Source organism: Aquarana catesbeiana, linkage group LG09 (assembly GCF_042186555.1).
Source record: "Aquarana catesbeiana isolate 2022-GZ linkage group LG09, ASM4218655v1, whole genome shotgun sequence".
Lineage (NCBI taxonomy): Eukaryota > Metazoa > Chordata > Amphibia > Anura > Ranidae > Aquarana > Aquarana catesbeiana.
The window spans coordinates 6,264,745-6,286,680 of NC_133332.1; the positions used below are offsets into that span (position 1 = coordinate 6,264,745).

At 45.2% G+C, this 21,936-nt stretch overlaps 1 protein-coding gene across 1 annotated transcript in view; it reads left to right on the top strand.

Moving 5' to 3' along the window:
• The window catches only part of LOC141107401 (xaa-Pro aminopeptidase 2-like), an 86,947-nt gene extending 66,216 nt beyond the window's left edge, over positions 1-20,731 (top strand). The window contains exons 15-21 of the mRNA XM_073598108.1: positions 1,026-1,086; positions 4,173-4,242; positions 7,195-7,299; positions 12,496-12,555; positions 14,068-14,144; positions 17,426-17,524; positions 20,404-20,731. Of these exons, the coding sequence (XP_073454209.1) occupies positions 1,026-1,086; positions 4,173-4,242; positions 7,195-7,299; positions 12,496-12,555; positions 14,068-14,144; positions 17,426-17,524; positions 20,404-20,619 (688 nt within the window). The 3' untranslated portion in view covers positions 20,620-20,731. The remainder of the gene's footprint in view (positions 1-1,025; positions 1,087-4,172; positions 4,243-7,194; positions 7,300-12,495; positions 12,556-14,067; positions 14,145-17,425; positions 17,525-20,403) is intronic.
• Positions 20,732-21,936: the final 1,205 nt, after the last annotated feature.

Consider the following 21,936-nt stretch of genomic DNA (forward strand, 5'->3'; position numbering starts at 1 on the left):
AATTTTACTGAATAGCCACAGTGAACAAACGCTGATTAAATCAGTTGACGCGTTTCAACCTATAAGGCCTTAGTCATAACCCCATAGCTGCCCCTTTTGCACTGCATTAAAAATGGGGAACCCTTGAAATAACTTTCTCGTCTCAGGGAACCCCTTCCTTAAAATGATTATATCATAGGTGTGCGCAGCCTGTTGCATTAAGGTGCGCACCCCAAAGCTCAAACACACATGAGCGCCACCTGCTGTCACAGGGAGGAAGCTCTGGTGGTGGGAGACGGCTGATTGGGAGCATATTATGGTACACCCTAAATACGGGTGTAATGTGTTCCTACGGTTGAACCTAGCCTTTAATATAATAGGGGCATTTACACTGGCCATTAGCATCCCCCAACCATCCACCTGGTGCTGCCCATAGATAATACTAATGCACATGGGGTGATTAAGGTGTGCCCGACACATCCAGCACACCCTGTGCGCACACCTATGGACTATATCTACAACTCATGATACATTAGTGTGATGGTCAGTGGGAAGAATGCTCCCTACACTTGTGGTCATTGGAAAGAATTACCCCCTTACACTATACACTATATTGCCAAGAGTATTGGGACACCTGCCTTTACACACACAATAATGGCATCCCAGTCTTAGTCCGTAGGGTCCAATATTGAGTTGGCCCACCCTTTGCAGCTATAACAGCTTCAACTCTTCTGAGAAGGCTGTCCACAAGGTTTAGGAGGGTGTCTATGGGGATGTTTGACCATTCTTCCAGAAGAGCATTTGTGAGGTCAGGCTTGGCTCGCAGTCTCCGCTCTAAATTATCCCAAAGGCGTTCTATTGGGTTGAGGTCAGGACTTTGTGCAGGCCAGTCAAGTTCCTCCACCCCACCCCGAAAATGCAGAAAACCCACTACGAATGGGCACTTTGGAAACCTTTTTTATTTTGATACAAATGGAATGTGTGTAGCTGATTTCAAGTGAAAGTTCAACTAGGCTTAAATTAGACTAACATTTATTTTTTCATAGGGATGGAACGACTGACATTACAAGAACCGTTCACTGGGGGAAACCTACTGATTTTGAAAAGGTATGTTTATTTCAACACAGCTGGCAAGTCAACCAATACGTGGTCAGAGAAGCCTTGAGACAGCGAAAATGTGAAGGGTCGAATAGCGATTCTTTGGTCTATATAGCCAAAAATATACCAAAACATGGTTTTGGTTCCCAGAAAGATATAAATTTGGCACTGTTTAGATTTGGTTTATGATTTTTAAAAAAATGAAAAGTTTGATTAGCTGTAGTTTGACCAATATTCGTAATTGCTGAATTCGAAGACATCCCATTGAATTTAATGGGAATCCAGAACAGGCTTCGAAAAAAAATTGTGCATTACAGAGCAGCAACCATTTCCAAATGATATAGAACAATTTGGGGAGCTCCTGACATCCTGCCTGGTGAGATTGTAGGTGGGATGCAGCATGGTGCAGAGGGTATAACACGGTCCGAGTGTGATATAAGAACTTGTATTGAAGTAATGCAAAGACAGTTCACAATGAACCCGGAAAGGGCTGGCCCCAGACATTGTGCTGCTTGGGTCCAAGAATACAATGCTGCCCCCCCCCCCCCACCCCACCCCCCAAAAGAAAAAATCACGGCCACCAAAAGGCCACCATTATTTTATATCACGATAATTAAAACTAAAATTACATTTATCAGGAAATCAGATGTATATGCAACAGCACCCTGTCTATATGCAAAATTATATGACATACAATTATGTTCAATTCCAAAGGCCCGGCTAGGGTAGTATAGGGGCAGGCTAGGGTAGTATATGGACAGGCTAGGGTAGTATGTAGACAGGCTAGGGTAGTATAGGGGCAGGCTAGGGTAATATATAGACAGGCTAGGGTAGTATGGGGACAGGTTAGGGTAGTATATAGGCAGGCTAGGGAAGCATAGGGGCAGGTTATGGCAGTATAGGGGAGGGCTAGGGTAGTATATAGACAGGTTAGGGTAGTATAGGGGCAGGCTAGGCTAGTATAGGGGAAGGCTAGGGTAGTATATAGACAGGCTAGGGAAGTATAGGGGCAGGTTAGGGCAGTATAGGGGTGGACGAGGGTAGTATAGACAGGCTAGAGTAGTATATAGACAGGCTAGGGTAGTATAGGGGCAGAATGTTAGAAGATGATAAATTTGGGACAATTTTTATGGATTCTGATTCAATTACGAATATTGGTCAAACTACAGCTAATCAAACGTGATATAAAAGGCTGCTCTTCTAAAGTTGTTTCTGCCTTATAATTCTAGGAATGATACATTTTAATGAATTGCAATCTTTCACATTTGGGGTCTATGTATAAAACATTCATTCTGTAGATGTGACAAACATCCTGTCAGTAACTATGAAATCAGACCGAGACAGTACAGTTAAATCACACTTGTTTATTTTCAAAAGTAAAAAGAACAAACATAGTCAAAACATAGCCAAAGTTCAGTAACCGGAACGGATAGTCAGCCAAGCCAGAAGTCAGGGATCAATGTAGTGGAACAGCAAGCAGGATCTGGAGCCAGAAGGGATGTCAGCAAAGCCAGTCTTGAACAGGATCGCAGGAGAAAGTCTCTGTGATGTTGACCAAGGCGAAGGCAGAGATCCTCTGGGCTGAACGGCTTAAGTAGGCAGGACTCACAAGCAGGATATCATCGACAGCTGAGTAACTGTGGAGAGAGATAGGAGCTGGCAATTAGCCAACAGCTGAGCGGCCAGCTCTGAGAAGGAAGGGCTGAGCCCAGCCCTGACATATCCACACAATCAGGACAGATTCTTAGCCACAGACAAACCACTAATTTAAGCACCACATCCCTTGATTTGAATAAATACAGGAGGATTCGTGGGATTTTTAAGGTGCAAATATGACACTGTGATCCAGAAAAATGTAAAATTATTTTATTTAAACAGTGATAAAAATTGTCTAAAAACAATTATTGCAAGTACACAAAACATGGTTCTTATGTGTACAGCACTTTTTTAATGGAATCCCCAACATGTTTCGCCCACATCCTGGGTTTCCTCAGGAGGTACTTGAGGTACAAGCCTTCCCGGTCTTTAAGAACAGTATATACTACAATCAGTGGTAATTCAGGGAGTCTGCAGCCGTCACAGAAAACCAAGAACTACAGGTGACCATAGGGGGCATTCAAGGTGTCAGGAAAGGTTCCACCCGCTGGTAATACTATCTGATATTTGGTGTGCAGTATTGATGTCCACCAGCAGGTGTCTCCTTGCAGTTTGGAACTGTCAGGAGAGCTTTCCCCTGCTGGTGTTTAGTGGTCTTTGGTCCGCAGTACTGGCGTCCACCAGCGGGTGGATCCTGACAGTATGGAGCAGACATCACCTCCTGCAGTCAGGCATCACCTGAGCCTGATAGCAGGTAATGGTATAAATACCCGGCAAGTTCACACACACCTTGCCTTGGTGTCGTCCTTGTGCCCTGACCTGTTAGCTTTGATCCTGAACCTGATCCCTGTATCCTGAACCTGACTCTGATCCTGAACTTATTTGTACCTGTTCCTGTCTGTCCTGTATCCCTGGATCCCTGCCCTGCAGCCTGATCCCTTCCACCCACTCCCTGTCTGTCTTGCTCCTTGTCCCCCATCTGCTGATCTCCTGTTATGACCTCGGCCTGGCTGAGACTACGATTCTGGCATTCCCTTTTGGCTGTATATACTGGTCTGATTATTGTTATTTGTGGGTCTTGTTTGTTATTGGTTTGTTGTGCGCTGTGTGATATTGGAGGTGGTTGTATTTATATATTATTCACTTTTCTTAATAAATTATTACTTTCCTCACCTACATAGGTCTGGTTCACTTGTGCAGTCCACGCAGTTCTGATCACATCTGAGTTATGACACAAGGACCAGAAAAAAAGTTTGCAAAAACGCTCAACAGCCAGGGACATAGACACTCCAAAGCAGGGTACTTGTGTCTAAAGCTGGTATCCTGCCGTGGTGTGTGTGTCCCTGTAGTTCCAGCAGCTGCTCGTTGTTTCCTTGAAATTATAAGAAGTAACTGCTTAAAGGAACACCTTCCCCCCTCCGAATCTAGAAGGCTACAGGATTAGAGAATCCATTGGGTACTCGTTATATTGAGTTTATTGCCTTACTTTTATCTTCTAGGAAGCTTACACTCGGGTCCTGATGGGGAATATTGAACTCAGTAGACTTGTGTTCCCACCACAAACATCGGGTAAGTTCACATGGGCAATAAAAGGATCTAGCTCTTAGTATTTGTTCATTTATCTGTAATGAGGAGGTTTTGTGATGCACCAGCCCATGGTCACATGACTTGAAGTCACGGCAGAATGACATCCTGTCGCTGAGACAATGTAACTCTCCCGTGACTTTAGGTCATGTCTCCAGTCAAGGGGTGAAAAAAAAAGGAAAAAACGCTAATATCAGCACCCATGATGCAGACCTGTTTTGGAGAACGTGGCCTAATGCTGGTTTTCAGTTATGTTAACCTTTCCCACCATCTCCATTACCCCTAGTGTGGTAGAGATTCCCAGGGGTACCTAGGCAGCCCAGCTGAAGTTCCCTGTGTGCTCTTTGAGGTCCCAGCAATTCTAGAGCTGGGGGGCCTGTTTTGCCGAAATTCTTGAGCTAATTAAGGGATTTACCCTGAGGACCCAGCCTGGAGAGTTCCCAGGAGAAAGGTCTGGCTGATATTGGAAGGAGGTGTCCATGTATCCAGGTGTAGGTGGGGTGCAGCGCGGTGCGACAACAACAATTCACACAGTCCGGTGCAGTGAAGAACTTGTACTGAAATAATACAACAAACTCGGTGGGAAAACTGCCCAACTGGGTGCACTCACATTTTTCCGTAGTGTTAAGAGAGCAGTCCAGCCATTTCATGCCCATATGGGAAGAGGTCCAGAGGAGATGCATCCCTGCGCTTTCCCCTCGTCATCAGGAACCTTACTGCTAGTATTGTCTCTAACGGGGGAGGTACCTTAGCTACTCTATCAACTCACAAAAAGCATGCCAAGCCTGGAAGCCAGGACCTTAAATAGGCTCTGCCTGACCCAAAATGGCTGCTAGAGTCACATGCGGCGGAAGCATCCAATAGGACAGCTCCCTCCAGTGACCCAGGAAACCATAGAGGAACCCTGTTCTTCTTGACTTCCTCTCTAACAACAGCACCGCTGAGGAAGAGCGCCACCTCTCGTGGAGAAAGTAGACTGCACCTGCCTACACAGCAACATTGTAGTATGCTAGTGACTGGTTGCTGCTACTATCCCTTGTGCATATGTGCTAGTGCTTGCATGGACTGGGACACTTCTTATGGTGTCTCAGTGTTGTCCATTCCCTTGGCTTCTACCGGTTGGACTGTTCTTAGAAGTAGTGACAAAGTGAAAAGTGTCCCCTTATTACTGATTAGTGTTTATGGAGTATCCCACAGCTCCCTGTGCCCCACCCAAGTATATTCAGCAATACATTCCAAAAAAAAAGGCAACCCCTGGACAGTTCATTGAGCCAGAAAGAGTGGCCATTGATGTGTGCCTGGCTGCCGCTGCACTAATCTGGGGGAGGAACCTGTGGCAAATCAGCGGAACCCTTTCACAGGTGTGCTCACAGGGTGTGCCGGTGTGCCTGGGCACACCCTAATCACCCCGTGTGGGGAAAGATTCCCCCTGCTGCCTGGAGACACCCCCCCCTATATCCCTTATCCCCCCAAGGGGATGTTTCAGGAGGGAGAGCTGGGGAATGAGCCAGTAAATATGTTATTACAGATCACTAACTATGTTCATTCATAACTGAAGCACAGTAAGTGAACACAGTTTACTATGCTTCAGTTTGCAAATTAACAGGAAGCCACCCAGTACAGAGCGCTTCCCATTCATTCACTTTCCAGTGCAGCTGAGGCTGCAGAGAAAGGGACTGGGGAATCTGTCCCTTTCTCTGTCTCAAAAGTGAGATATCTGGGCTTGGTTTGGACACTACTGACACCGTCCTCTGCCCTACTGACACTGACCCCTGCCTTACTGATATTGACACCCGGCCCTACTGACACCGTCCTCTGCCCTACTGACACTGACCCATGCCTTACTGATATTGACACCCGGCCCTACTGACACCGACCCCTGCCCTATTGACACCGACCTCTGCCCTATTGACACCGACCTCTGCCCTATTGACACCGACCCCTGCCCTATTGACACCGACTCTGCCCTACTGACCCCGACCCCTGCCCTTCTGACACCGACCCCTGCCCTTCTGACACCGACCCCTGCCCTACTGACACCGACCTCTGCCCTATTGACACCGACCCCTGCCCTACTGACACTGACCCTGCCCTACTGACCCAGACTTCTGCCCTAGTGACACCGACCTCTGCCCTACTGTATTTATGGACCTTGCTTTGTGCACTGGTGCGCAGTCATGTTGGAAAAGGAAGGGGCCGTCCCCAAACTGTTCCCACAAAGTTGAGAGCATGAAATTGTCCAAAATGTCTTGGTATGCTGACGCCTTAAGAGTTCCCTTCACTGGAACTAAGGGGCCAAACCCAACCCCTGAAAAACAACCCCCCACACCATAATCCCCCCTCCCCCCACACCATAACCCCCCCTCTACCGAATGATTTGGACCAGTGCACAAAGCAAGGTCCATAAAGACATGGATGAGCAAGTTTGGGGTGGAGGAACTTGACTGGTCTGCACAGAGTCCTGACCTCAACCCAATAGAACACCTTTGGGATGAATTACAGCGGAGACTGCAAGCCAAGCCTGACCTCACAAATGTTCTTCTGGAAGAATGGTCAAACATTCTCATAGACACCCTCCTAAACCTTGTGGACGGCCTTCCCAGAAGAGTTGAAGCTGTTATAGATGCAAAGGGCGGAGCCAACTCAATATTGAACCCTACGGACTAAGACTGGGATGTCATTAAAGTTCATGTGCGTGTAAAGGCAGGTGTCCCAATACTTTTGGTAATATAGTGTATATATACACACACACACACACACACACACACACGCACGCATGTGTGTTTAAACCTTGGGGCGCACACCTTTGCCTAAACATCTATACAGCTTAATAAAGATAAGTAGAAAGTTTCCGGTATTAGATTTCTAACAGTATTTTCATGTTTCCTGTATCCTGTATAATAATAATAAATAATAAGTAATAAATGTTTCCGTCAGGAAGAGTCGTGGAAGCTTTTGCCAGGCAAGCCCTTTGGGAGGCGGGATTGAATTATGGACATGGAACAGGACATGGAATAGGAAACTTTTTTGCGGTTCATGAGTGTAAGTCAACCAATATAAAGTCAAACATTTCTCTTATTTAACCACTTGATGACCCGGATTATTCATACACTTTTTTTTTACATGTAAAAATCTGTATTTGTTTTTTTTGCTAGAAAGTTACTCAGAACCCCCGAAACATTCTATCTAACTATCTGTCTATCTATCTATCTATCTATCTATCTATCTATCTATCTATCTATCTATCTATCTATCTATCTATCTATCTTATCTATCTATCTATCTATCTATCTATCTATCTATCTATCTATCTATCTATCTATCTATCTATCTATCTATCTATCTATCTATCTATCTATCTATCTATCTATCTTATCTATCTATCTATCTATCTATCTATCTATCTATCTATCTATCTATCTATCTATCTATCTATCTATCTATCTATCTATCTATCTATCTATCTATCTATCTATCTATCTATCTTATCTATCTATCTATCTATCTATCTATCTATCTATCTATCTATCTATCTATCTATCTATCTATCTATCTATCTATCTATCTATCTATCTATCTATCTATCTATCTTATCTATCCCTATCTCTATCCGATGGTCCTTGCAAATTTTTATGTCACACAGTAATTGTTTGACATGAAAGCGGCAGTTTTCCAAATGCAATTTATTTTGGGGAAAAAATAAAAAAATGTAATGAATTTTAATGCAAGAAAAAATACTACATATAATTCAGTTTTGTGGTAAAATATAAAAGATAGGGTTACGCCGAGTAAATAGATACCTAACACGTCACGCTTTAAAATTGCGCACACTCGTGGAATGGCAACAAACTACGATACTTAAAAATCCCCATAGGCGACGCTTTAAAATTTTTTTACAGGTTACCAGTTTAGAGTTACAGAGGAGGTCCAGCACTAGAACTATTGCAAGCACCTTTTTCATATGCATGCGTGACCGATGTGTAGCCAAGTCCTGGGTCCGCTTTGGTCTAATAAGAACCTCCAGAGTTGGGAGAAGCTGACATCCTTCTGTGTAGAGCGGGTTATGAGGCATGGTGGGTGTAGTGTAAGGTAGAGTGATTGGCGCCAGACACTTCTTGAATGCAAAGAGATTTATTGTCTCTTAAACAGAACTGTGGGAGAGAGGGTTGGGGCCAGGATACCCTTTAGTAGTTGCAATGTTAATTGGCAGACTTATGCCGCGTACACACGGTCGGACTTTTCGTCTACAAAAGTCCAACGGACGCTGACGGACTAAAGCTGGCTGGTAATCCGATCGTGTGTGGGCTTCTCCGGACTTTCAACGGACTTTTTTAGCCTCAAATCCGACGGACTTTAGATTTGAAACATGCTTCAAATCTTTACGTCGTAAGTACGACGGACCCCGAAATCCGCTCGTCTGTGTGCTAGTCCGACGGACAAAAACCCATGCTAGGGCAGCTATTGGCTACTGGCTATGAACTTCCTTATTTTAGTCCGGTGTACGTCATCACGTACGAATCCGTCGGACTTTTGTGTGGTCGTGTGTAGGCAAGTCCGTTCGTAAGAAAGTCTGCCGCAAGTCCGCCGAAGGTACGTCGGAAGTCTGTTGGACAGGCTGTCGGACTTTTGTAGACGAAAAGTCCGACCGTGTGTACGCGGCATAAGAGACTTCTATAGGTAGACAGCCATGCAGGGAAAGGCACCCAGCCGGACACCACATCTGCATGTGTAGACACGCTGTCTCCTATGGCAACAGTCTTGAACAGATCCTAACAAAGGTTACGATGAACTCTTTCACTTTCTCTACAATCTCTTCTTGTAGATCTTCTCTCAACGGAGTTCCCAGTCTCTCTCACTAGACTTGCTGATCCAATACCATTGGATCCCCTGAGCTCTTCCAATCTTCTAACTGAGTATCTTCCTTAAGTGTCACCCCCGCGTCCCTGCTGGGTCCCTGGCTTGGCATTCAGGATATTCCTCAAGCGTCACCCCGCTGGCCTGCTCGGTCCCTGGTTTGACACACAAGGCTGCTCTGCAAGCGTCTCCTCCGATGGTTGGGTCCCTGGCTTGATCACCGCCTGAAGTTTCTCGATTCTTCAAGGTCCCCGTTTGGTGAGAATACTTCTCCGGTACTTGCTTCAGCTACTCACAGTGGTCCCTGGTAATAAAGTGGACGGTCCCTTAGTGGCGACAGCTTCCCTTCTACCTCCGACCACGACAGTTTCTCCGGCCGGCAGAACCGTCACTTCTGGTTTGACTGCAAGCCGCAACCCCAACACTACGCTTCTCTCTTGCTTCAGGATAGGCCCTCAGACAGCCCAGCAGCCAGATGTCCCCAGGATAGGCCTCAGGCTCTGGCCTAGCAGCTTGGCGCAATACAACACGCGTCCACTCAGCCAGCTGTCCAAGTGGCACAGAACCCAGATCGCCTGACCTCACCCAAATGAATAGGCTCTCCCAGCAGGCCAAGGGACCCAAGAAGATCCCTGGCTGAGATACCCCATATACCCCTAATCTGTCCTTGCAATGCCCTTGTCTTATCTAATGCCACCAGATACCCGGCCATCTAGTGACAGAAGAGAGAAATCCAGCAATTCCAGAATTAGGGTGAAATCAATTGATCTCCTATCAATTGGCCAAGGTAACTATACCCAGGCCTTTTTTTCAACAGGAACTTGGGGGGAACTCAGTTCCACCACCTCTGGCTCAGGTCTTCTGCTCCCTGCTCACCATTATCACTTGGTAACATTGAAGTCCAGGTTCTGTGTTTACAAGTGATAGCTCATCTCCCAGTAGCTCCCACAGGTCAGATGCCCTGCGCAGATCCCACTGAGTGCCGAACAGGGACAAGGGAAATACAGAACAGGTGCCCAGGGTTTAGTGAAGTCATGGGCAGGAGAGGGTGCCTGGTAGACTGCGCCCTCTGTGGTCTCCATTTTTTCCCTGGTGACCAGTTGTTGATGTTCCTACTGCATGATCTCCCTTACAAGTGACTATAGTATAGTATAGTATAGTATAGTATAGTATAATATAATATAGTATAGTATAATATAGTATAGTATGCTGGGAGGTACTACAGCCAGATAGGTGCCTCAGCTTAATATTGCAACAAAGGTAAGACATATGACAGGTGGTGGAGCTTTTAAGGAGGGAGGAGAAGATGAGGGCAGTGGAGGGAGGGGTTGTATGCAGAGGGAAGAGCTACTATTTGATGCCATTTGGCAGGTATGTGTGTGTGGCGGTATGGTTGAGTTCCTGCACCTTTTCTCTGAGAAAAAAAGCCCTGACTATACCTGGCAGGTAAATTTACTAGCAACCCTGCCTAAACATCAGGGTGCTACATGTGTATGTGTTCACCTCTGCGCATGAGTTTGGGGGGATAGGGGAGCTTTACATTTTATTTTTTTCATTTTTTTTTTGTTTACACTGTTTCTTAACATTTTTTATCACTTTTATTGCTGTCACAAGGAATGTAAACACCCCAGATGTCTCCTCTGCCCTTTAAAGCATCTGATCACACCAAGATCGGTGTGATCAGATGCTTTCAATATTTAAAAATGGTGCTGCTTACATCCGGGGAAACCAGATGTGCCGCAAAAAATGCTTGTTGCTTCCGGTCTCCTAGAACAGTGGTTCTCAACCTCGGTCCTCAGGTACCCCCAACAGGCCATGTTTTGGTAATTTCTCTTAGATAAAATAGCGGACCAAAATACCAAGCCATTGATTCTCATTTATAAAGGAAAACCTGAAAACATGGCCTGTTGGGGGTACTTGAGGACTGAGGTTGAGAACCACTGCACTAGAGCAGGGGTCTCCAAACTTTCTAAACAAAGGGCCAGTTTACTGTCTATCAAGCTTGGGGGGGGGGGGGGCTGGACTGCAGCCATTTGGAATAGAAAAGTGGCAGTGGGAAAAAACAATGCCCTATTGTTGGTGTCAGTGGGAGGAATTGTGCCCCATCATTGGTGTACTTTGGAGATCGATTTGCTCCATCGTTGGTGCTCTATCGTTGGTATCATTAAGAGGAATTGGGCCTTATTGTTGGTGTCATTGGGCCCCATTGTTGGTGTCAGTTGGGGCCGGATTGGATGCCAGGCTCCCTGCCGGGATGGGAGAGCCCAGAGAGGCAGCAGAGGGCGGCGGGGGCAAATCCAGCAGCTAAATGGCCCTTAGAATTGCTTTTACTTTGTAGAGCTTCGCCGGGTCTAAAAAATAATACTGGGGTTATGGCTGACAGCTGCAGCCATAACCCCAGTATTACCACTTACAGTCAATCGCGTACATTTACGTGATTTTGTGGCAAGTGGTTGAAGAAACTGTAAAGCGCTAAACTGAACTTTCCTCATCTCCATCTCCAACTTCTCCCCTTGGAGATCTGTCCCCGACGTGAGTGTGTGCACAGGTCTGTTAGATCCAAGAGCCACTGAGAGCAAAGCTGTCCCCTGTAAACACAGAAGGCTTCTGCGTTTACAAGCGACTGAGGGGAACGAAGGGTGAAAGCTGGAGATGGCGGAATAGAGTTCCGGAGGCAAAACTGGGGCCACGTTAATACATAGGAAGCATTAAGGTGAAAAAACACAAGGGTTTACAACCCCTTTAATAGGGTTTGCTCAAACTTTTGCCTGTTCGCATGTTCTGGTGTAAACCGAACCGGGGGGTGTTCGGCTCATCCCTACTCAGGATCAAGTGGGGCTTTAGGGTTCTGTGCGTACAAATTTTCAGTTCATATATTTTTTTTCCATTGGTTGAACTCCATAGGCATTGATGGACTAACTATACTTTGAAGGCCCTTTTCTGTTCCAGCATGACTGTGTCCCTGTACACGAAAGCCAGCTCCATATAGACATGGGTTGATGAGTTTGGTGTGGGGGAACTTAAGTGGCCTTCACGGAGTCCTGCCCTCAACCCCGATAGAACACCTCAGGAAACGTACATTGCAAGCCAGGTCTTCTCATCCAACGTCAGTACCTGACCTCACAAATGTTCTTTATGAGGGCTCACGTTGCCACAGACACGCTACAAATCTTGGAACCTCTTCTCAGAAGAGTGGAGGGTGCAAGCGATTAGGAGAGGCACACGAAGACACCTCTAGAGGTAGCTTGTTTTAACAAGTTTCCCCAAGATGGGGCACCAGTATGTCCAGTGGCAATATCTCATTGCCCAGATCAGCTGACAGTCATATATACAATACAATATGGAAATGATTATCTACAGTCTATCATTATTTCATTTCTCCAGGGCCGGTGGGATTTCAGTCCAGCAATATCGCTCTGACCAAAGGAATGTTCTCATCAATCGGTATTTTTTGCATTTTAATGTCTTATTTCATTAAACCAGTCTAATCTGTGATGACTAGAAAGCAACGAGACACCCAGACTCACACAGTTCTTGTAACACTTACATAAAATACAATTGGATTTCAAACTTTGCCTTTCCACCTTTAGTAGACTTTATTTGGTTGCTGTGCACAAGCCTCTCTGCAGCTCAGAGGTAGAACTTTGCCATCAACAGCTCTGCGGTAGCCGTACTCTAGGCCTGAATTCAGTTGGTCCAAAATTTAAGAACATTTCCATAGCACCAGTTTTTATGGAAACTTTTGCAGTTTAATGTCTCAGAACAAATAAACAATTGAATATATATATATCTGATGCAGGCCCCTATCAGCCTGCATCAGATGTCCCCATCACAGTGCCCCCTTACATCAGATGTCCCCAAAAATCTGCTTCTCCTATCTCAGATCCCCCATACATCAGGTGCCCCCCCTCCCCATCAGTTTTCCCTTACATCGGGGGTGTCCCTATCATAATGTCCCCATCGCAGTGTCCCCATCCATCAGAGCTGTGCCCCTCCCCTTCCCCCCCTTGTACTCAAAGTCCACAAATGCTGTTCCCATCTGCAATGAAAGCAGCTCCTCCTTCCTCTTCCATGCTGAGACTGAGGTGAGTTCTCAGTCTCAGTGCCCCCTGCAGGAGGTAGGAGGAAACGGACTCCTTTCTCAAGCAGAAGCCAGCCACTGTTTCTTCTAACAGGAGTGACGTTGCAGTTACTCCTATCAAAGAAGAGCGGCACGAGTGGCCAAATCGCCAGTGTGCGCCCCCCTCCTACACAACACCCCCCTTTTTTTCTGGCCCTGCGCATGGGGCCCCCCCATGCACCTGGGGCCCCTGAGCAGTACCTAGGTGTTCCCATCTGCAATGAAAGCAGCTCCTCCTTCCTCTCCCATGCTGAGACTGAGGTGAGTTCTCAGTCTCAGTGCCCCCTGCAGGAGGTAGGAGGAAACGGACTCCTTTCTCAAGCAGAAGCCAGCCACTGTTTCTTCTAACAGGAGTGACGTTGCAGTTACTCCTATCAAAGAAGAGCGGCACGAGTGGCCAAATCGCCAGTGTGCGCCCCCCTCCTACACAACACCCCCCTTTTTTTCTGGCCCTGCGCATGGGGCCCCCCATGCACCTGGGGCCCCTGAGCAGTGCCTAGGTGTGCCCGTTCATTAAGACGGCCCTGACTAGGGCTAATTTAGACAAGACAAGAGCAAATAAACCTACCAGCATGACTTTGTAGTGTGTGTGTGTGTTTATATATACATATCTATATATATGTGTGTGTGTGTGTATATATGTATATATGTGTATATATATATATATATATATATATATATATATATATATATATATATATTTAATGTGCATTTTTTTAATTTATCAATCAGTCAATGATAGTATAGAAGTCAGTAAACTGTGATTATGGTTCTGTTCAGAAAAGTTTTGAAGACACATCTTGACCCTCTTCTGTTCTTTATGATTCCCTCTCTAGAACCGGGCTACTACCATGACGGATATTTCGGTATTCGGATTGAGGATATTGTGCTGGTGGTGGAGGCAGATACTAAGGTCAGTTTTTAGTTTATAGCTAATTTTGGTCTAATGTGCTGTTGGCTTTGCAACAAAAAATGCATGTAAGAATTTAAAGAGAATTACATTTTGCAAGAATTTTAAGATCTAGGTCAGGGATATGCAATTAGGCTCCATTCACACTAGCGCGTTTTTTGATGCATTTTGCATTTTGCAGAAATGCATGGGAATTTTTTAACATGGGATCCTATGGAACATGTTCACATCAATGCCTTTTTGTACCTCTGCGTTTTTGGAAAGGGTCAGGGACTTTTTTTCATGCAAAAAGCAGCGTTTTGGATGTAATGGATTTCAATGGACAAGCATCAAAAACGCAAGTGCACCGTTTTTGCAGCGTTTTTGCAGCGTTTTTGCAGCGTTTTTGGTGCGTTTTTGCCGTTTTTTTTTTTTTGTAATTTTTTTTTAAGACTGTAAAAAAAAATGAAAAAAAAAACAAAAAAAAACGCAAAACGCAAATCGCAGCAAAAACGCGGCAAAAACGCTACAAAAACGCTGCTCAAAAACGTGGCAAGCATGAAAAAAAAACCTCCAAAAACGCTCAAAAGCAACATGCATAGGTGTGAATCGAGCCTTAGCGGACCTCCAGCTGTTGCAGAACTACAAGTCCCATGAGGCATAGCAAGACTCTGACAGCCACAAGCATGACACCCGGAGGCAGAGGCATGATGGGACTTGTAGTTTTGTAACAGCTGGAGGTCCGTTAATTGCATATCCCTGGTCTAGGTGCTTTTTAATGCATTTCCTGCATTAAGGTATAATCCCCCCCCCCAGTACTCACCCCCCCACCACCACCACCACCACCACCATACACTTACCTCACACCTGTCACGATCTATCACTGTCTCTGTTGGAAGCTCAGCTCTCCTCTCTTCTTTAATTTACAGGCTTCATTGAGAGTAGCAGGAGCCATATCTAGGGGGGGGGGACAAATCTATAGACAAAAAAAAAAAAAAACATAAACAATGAAAGTGCATTTTTTTTCTGTTTTGATCAGTGTAAGGTTTTTAAAAAGTAGTTTTGCTACAAATTAAAAGTATACAATTTATTCTATAATATTTCCTGTTTAAAATAACACTAAGATCTGTAACCACCCAAGAGCCAGCTCAGAGGCAGTGACTTATTCTTTATATACTGTTTAGTATGTGGACTTCTGTAGGTTTCTTCATTTTACATGATCTCTTCTCCTCAGCGAATGATACATTTGTACATACCCTGTTTCCCTGAAAATAAGACCTAGCGTGATTGTCGGTGATGGCTGCAATATAAGCCCTACCCCCCAAATAAGCCCCACCCTGTTTCCCCGAAAATAAGCCCTACCCTGAAAATAAGACCTACAAGGACTTTAACTAGGGCTTATTTGGGGGTAGGGCTTATATTGCAGCCATTACTGACAATCACACTAGGTCTTATTTTCAGGGAAACTGGGTAACTGTACAGCCACACATCATGTTGATTATTGAATGATATTCTTGCACTTTGTTTTTTGCATTTCTACTCTGTATGCTGTTTAACCACTTGCCGACCGCCGCACGCCCATGTACGTCCCTTTTTTAAGGACGGATATTTTTGTTATGGCAACAGCTGGCTGCCATAACCCCCGGTATCCCCATATTCGGCTACAGGATAAAAGTGGTCTCTGCGGTGGATTCGCCGCAAGATTACTTTTATCGGTGGTGGGGCCCCCACTTCCCGCCGCGATCCAGTGCCCTCCGCCGCTAGCGACGGCTCCGGTAATCATCCTCTCACTTGCTGTGCATGGAGACGAGTGAGGGGAAGATGGCCCCCACCCATCTCCATGACACTGCAGGGCGGAAGCGACGTCATAACGTCACTTCCGCCCATACGTGTTAAAGGCACATTTTTTCAATGTCATTTTTTTCAAATGACATTTTTTTTTTTTTTTTTTAATTGCATTTAAGTCCAAATATGAGATCTGAGGACTTTTTGACCCCCAGATCTCATATTTAAGAGGACCTGTCATGCTTTTTATCTGTTACAAGGAATGTTTACATTCCTTGTAATAGGAATAAAAGTGACCCAAACATTAAAAAAAAAAAAAAACAGTGCACAAATCAATAAAATCAAATAAAATAAATAAGAAAAAAAAAATGTTTAAACGCCCCGTCCCGCTGAGCTCGCGCGCAGAAGCGAACTCATATGCGAGTAGCGCCCGCATATGAAAACGGTGTTCAAACCACACATGTGAGGTATCGCCGCGATCGTTAGCACGAGAGCAATAATTCTAGCCCTAGACCTCCTCTGTAACGCAAAACTTCTAAGTAATTTTCTAGCAAAAAAAACTGTTTTAAACATGTAAACACCTAAATTCCAAAACGAGGCTGGTCTTTAAGTGGTTAAAACATACAATACAACTTTTTGGTTAAAATAACACTAACACAATGTTTCTGGCACAAAGCATGGCAAAGTTATTGCAAATTTAGATAAAGCATTTTTTTGCATATTTTTTGTTATGCAATACTGAAAAACTAAGGCCCCTTTCACACTGGGGCGGTAGGGGGCGTCGGCGGTAAAACAGCGCTATTTTTAGCGCTGTTTTACCACGGTATTCGGCCGCTAGCGGTGCGGTTTTAACCCCCCACTGGCGGCCGAAAAAGGGTTAAAACCCCTCGTATAGCGCGGCTATAGCCGCGGTATTACCACGGTATAGCCGCGCTATCCCATTGATTTCAATGGGCAGGAGCGGTGAAGGAGCGGTGAATACACCGCTCCTTCACCGCTCCAAAGATGTGGCTAGCAGGAGATTTTTTCTTCTCCTGCCAGCGCACCGCTTCAGTGTGAAAGCCCTTGGGCTTTCACACTGAACAAACAGCGGAGGCGGTTTGCAGGCGCTATTTTTAGCGCAATAACGCCTGCAAACCGCCCCAGTGTGAAAGGGGTCTTACAAACAAAATGAATGAAAATAATAATAATAATGGTAAAATAATAGAACTTAAAAAAAAAAAAAAAGCAGGAAAATAATAGCTAAGGGGAGAAGGGGGAGGAAGGAGTTAATTGGTGCTGATTAGGGTTAACTGTATGTTAATAAGCGGTTAAATAGGAATACATTTAATATAGAAATGTTTTTAACTTGTCAGGTTTCTTTAGCTTATGTCATATGCAGATCAAAAGTCATACTTTTGAACTGCATGTGAATAAAATAATAAATGCAATGAAATAATACATTGTATTTACTGACTTGCAACACTTGCAGACTGATTTCTTGGCTGGATGAACTGAACACTCTCCCTCTTTTTCTGCAGTACACATTTGGAGGGCAGAAATATCTGACCTTTGAGACGGTGACATTGGTGCCATATGACCGAAATCTGATCAACACCGATATTATGACCGAGGCGCAGGTGAGTTATTATTTTTTTTAGGAATCGCAGCTTTAGTGTAAATTTGCTGTCCCCTCAAAATAACTCAACACACAGCCATTAATGTCTAAACCGCTGGCAACAAAAGTCAGTACACCCCTAAGAGAAAATCTCCAAATTGGGCCCAAAGTGTCAATATTTTGTGTGGCCACCATTATTTTCCAGCACTGCCTTATCCCTCTTGGGCATGGAGGTCACCAGAGCTTCACAGGTTGTCACTGGAGTCCTCTTCCCCTCCTCCATGATGACATCACAGAGCTGGTGGATGTTAGAGACCTTGCGCTCCTCCACCTTCCGTTTGAGGATGTCCCACAGATGATCAATAGGGTTTAGGTCTGGAGACATGCTTGGCCAGTCCATCACCTTTACCCTCAGCTTCTTTAGCAAGGCAGTGGTGGTCTTGGAGGTGTGTTTGGGGTGGTTATCATGTTGGAATACTGCCCTGCGGCCCAGTCTCTGAAGGGAGGGGATCATGCTCTGCTTCAGTATGTCACAGTACATGTTGGCATTCATGGTCCCCTCAATGATCTGTAGCCCCCCAGTGCTGGCAGCACTCATAAGTCTATTTCCCAAAGACAACCTCTGGATATGACGCTGAGCACGTGACCTCAACTTCTTTGGTGGACCATGGCGAGGCCTGTTCTGAGTGGAACCCAGGCATGTACTGGCCATTGGGACTACAGGGAGTTTCCCGGTGGGCCGATGGCTCAGTGGGCCGATTTCAGTGACAGTGGACCGCTGCCTCCCTCCAGTCCTCTGTCCCCCCCGCAGTGCTCACCTCCTCTCCCTGGCTAGTTATGCAGCGCGCCTGAATACAGACATGATGCTCAGGAGTCAACACTTAGAAGCTCATCATACGATCTGGAAGGAGGGCGGCCTCACTTTCCTGCCTAATCTTGTTCCATTGGGGGGGTGGGCACCAAACTGATTCTTTGCCCCAGGTGAAATAATGTCTAGCTTCCCCACTGGCACTGCCTATAAGAGAAATAATGTAGAACGGCTAATAGCTAGTGGGGGGGGGGGGGGGGGCTTGGGTGGCAAGCCGGCATGGGAGAGACCTGTCAAAGTGGGCCAGTCTGGGTGAAGTCCAGGGCCAAATTTTTGTCCCAGTCCAGCCCTGGTGGAACCTGTCCTGTTATACCGCTGTATGGTCTTGGCCACCGTGCTGCAGCTCAGTTTCAGGGTCTTGGCAATCTTCTTATAGCCTAGGCCATCTTTATGTAGAGCAACAATTCTTTTTTTCAGATCCTCAGAGACTTCTTTGCCATGAGGTGCCACGTTGTACTTCCAGTGACCAGTATGAGAGAGTGAGAGCGAAAAAAACAATTTTAACACACCTGCTCCCTATTCACACCTGAGACCTTGTAACACTAACGAGTCACATGACACCGGGGAGGGAAAATGGCTAATTGGGCCCCAATGTGGACATTTTCACTTAGGGGTGTACTGACTTTTGTTGCCAGCGGTTTAGACATTAATGGCTGTGTGTTGAGTTATTTTGAGGGGACAGCAAATTTACACTGTTATACAAGCTGTACACTCACTACTTTACATTGTAGACAAGTGTCATTTCTTCAGTGTTGTCACATGAAAAGATAGAAGAAAAGATTTACACAAATGTCACTGAGGGGTGTACTTACTTTTGTGAGATAATGTGTGTGTGTGTATATATATATACACATATATACTGTATATACTGTATATATAATGTTTAAGGGTTCTAAGTAATTTTCTAGCAAAAAAATACAGAATTTTACTTGTAAACAAAAAGTGCCAGAAAAGGCCTGGTCCTTAAAGTGATTGCAAATTCAGTTAACACATTTGTGTATAGATATAAAAAAAAACATTATAAATACCTTCTTTTTTTTTTTTTACTTTTTTATAAGTGATCACGTTCTCTGTTCTCAGCTGCATACGAGCTGGGCAGAGTAGAAGCAGCAACACGCTGAGCTTCCCAGTGAATGGCTGTGCAGGGGGGGGGGGGTGTCAGGACAAGTCTGATCATTGAAGGAGAGCACACAGAGTTCCCAGCATAGCTAGAGAACTAACCATGGTGTGCTCTCCTGCTTAGTGTGGTCAGTTTTTATTGGAAACCAGAGAGACTGTCAGGAACACCAGGGATTTCACACAATGGAAGCAACACAAAGAGAACAGGAGACTTTCCTATACCAGTACACGGTACAGCAGGCTCATATGAGGAATATGAAGTGTTGGGGTAACAAGTGGGTACATTTCAGGCCTAAAATTATTTTTTAAATGTGAACTAAAAAAAAATATATATATACATATCTCTGGCAGGGTTTGGGTTTTACCCCCTCTGCAATTGAAGGAAATCCTGAAAACATGACCAGCTGAGGATTGAGGTTGCTCTGAAGTCAAAGCTTCTCTTTGAATTTTTGGATAGAGTTAGATCCTCCGCCAGGGGTTTATTGCTGTCTGGAGATTTGCATTTACTTCCTGTTTTGGAGAAACAACAGGAAATGAGAAGAAATCTGTATAGGAAGGTTAATGACCCTTTTTTTAGACAGTTGTCACCAGAACAGGTGACCAGGGCTGGGACAAGTGGTGGGCAGGAGGGGGGCGGGGGCTGGGGGGGCGGCTGCCCTGGGCACAATGGCTTGTTGTAGGGATAGGGGGGCGCACCCGACCCTATAACTCTAAGGGAAGGAGAGGCGCTGTTTGGCATCTTTGCCCTGGCCACTGGATGACCTTGTCCCGACACTGCAAGGTGACCCCAATGGAAGATTTCCCCTCACCTCTTGTTCTGGTGACAACTGTAAAATTTTGGATAATTTTTTGGGTCATCAGAAGAAATGTGTTGAGTTGGTAATGCCGTGTTTTGTGGTTTCTCTCCTTTTTAGATCCGCTACGTAGACAAATATTACGGGAAGATCAGACAGGTGATGCTCCCGGAGCTGCAGAGACAGGGCCGCCAGGAGGAGTACAAGTGGCTGGAGAGGAACACGGAGCCCCTGTCCCCGGGGACAATCGTCACCGCCTCTCTGGGGGTGCTGTCCACATCTCTCATGGTCAGTCTGTTCCTCCAGCAGACGAGGAGCCTGACACGGACACCATGACACCCTCGCCGCGCCGTACTGTACCACGTACCAGGACTGACTTCATGAAGAGCTTCTTAAGATCCTAAATCGCTAAAAAAAGATAAACTATTAAAATGACTTTTCTATGATATCCTGTCTTAGTTTCCTTTCCTTTTAAAGTGTATCCAAACCCGAGAACAAACACATCCTCTATCTCACCATACACGCTTCAATTTTTTATTATCGGCTCCATGTGCGATTCAATAAAAAAAAAAAATCGCATCTGAAAACAAACCAATAGCCATAACTTCCCTTCCGATTAATTTAGATCATATTTGAATGAACTGAGTTGATCGGCCAGGGTGGAAGATTCTCGTTTTGCAACAGTCGTAGCAACTGTGTTGCTTCGCTCGTAAAGACGATCGTATTTTTAATCAATTATGGGATTACATGGTGAAATCAATGCGGTGATCAATAACTCAGAAAGTCGTGTGTCCATAAATAGAAGGAACGCCGCTCTCCAAACCAGCCCCGGTAACATGGAATTAAGGTGCCGCCTCAGCCTATATGTCTCCGCTAGGGATGAGCCGAACACCCCCCGGTTCGGTTCGCACCAGAACCCGCGAACGGACCGAAAGTTCGCACGAACGTTAGAACCCCATTGACGTCTATGGGACTCGAACGTTCGAAATCAAAAGTGCTCATTTTAAAGGCTAATTTGCATGGTATTGTCCTAAAAAGGGTTTGGGGACCCGGGTCCTACCCCAGGGGACATGTATCAATGCAAAAAAAACTTTTAAAAACGGCCGTTTTTTCGGGAGCAGTGATTTTAATGATGCTTAAAGTAAAAAAAAAAAAGTGAAATATTCCTTTAAATATCGTACCTGGGGGGTGTCTATAGTATGCCTGTAAAGTGACGCGTGTTTCCCATGTTTAGAACAGTCCCTGCACCAAATGTCATTTTTAAAGGAAAAAATCTCATTTAAAACTGCTTGCGGGTTTAATGTCATGTCGGGTCATGGCAATATGGATGAAAATCAGTGAGACAAACGGCATGGGTACCCCCCAGTCCATTACCAGGCCCTTTGGGTCTTGTATGGATATTAAGGGGAACCCCGCACCCAAATTAAAATAAGGAAAGGTGTGGGGCCACCAGGCCCTATATACTCTGAACAGCAGTATACAGGCTGTGCAAACAAGACAGGGACTGTAGGTTTGTTGTTAAGTAGAATCTGTTTGTAATTTTGAACATTTTTAACGTGTTTAGCTCCAGCCAAAAAATCTTTTCTAAGCTTTTTGGAAAACATAGGGAAGGGTTATCACCCCTGTGACATTTGTTTTGCTGTCTTTCCTCCT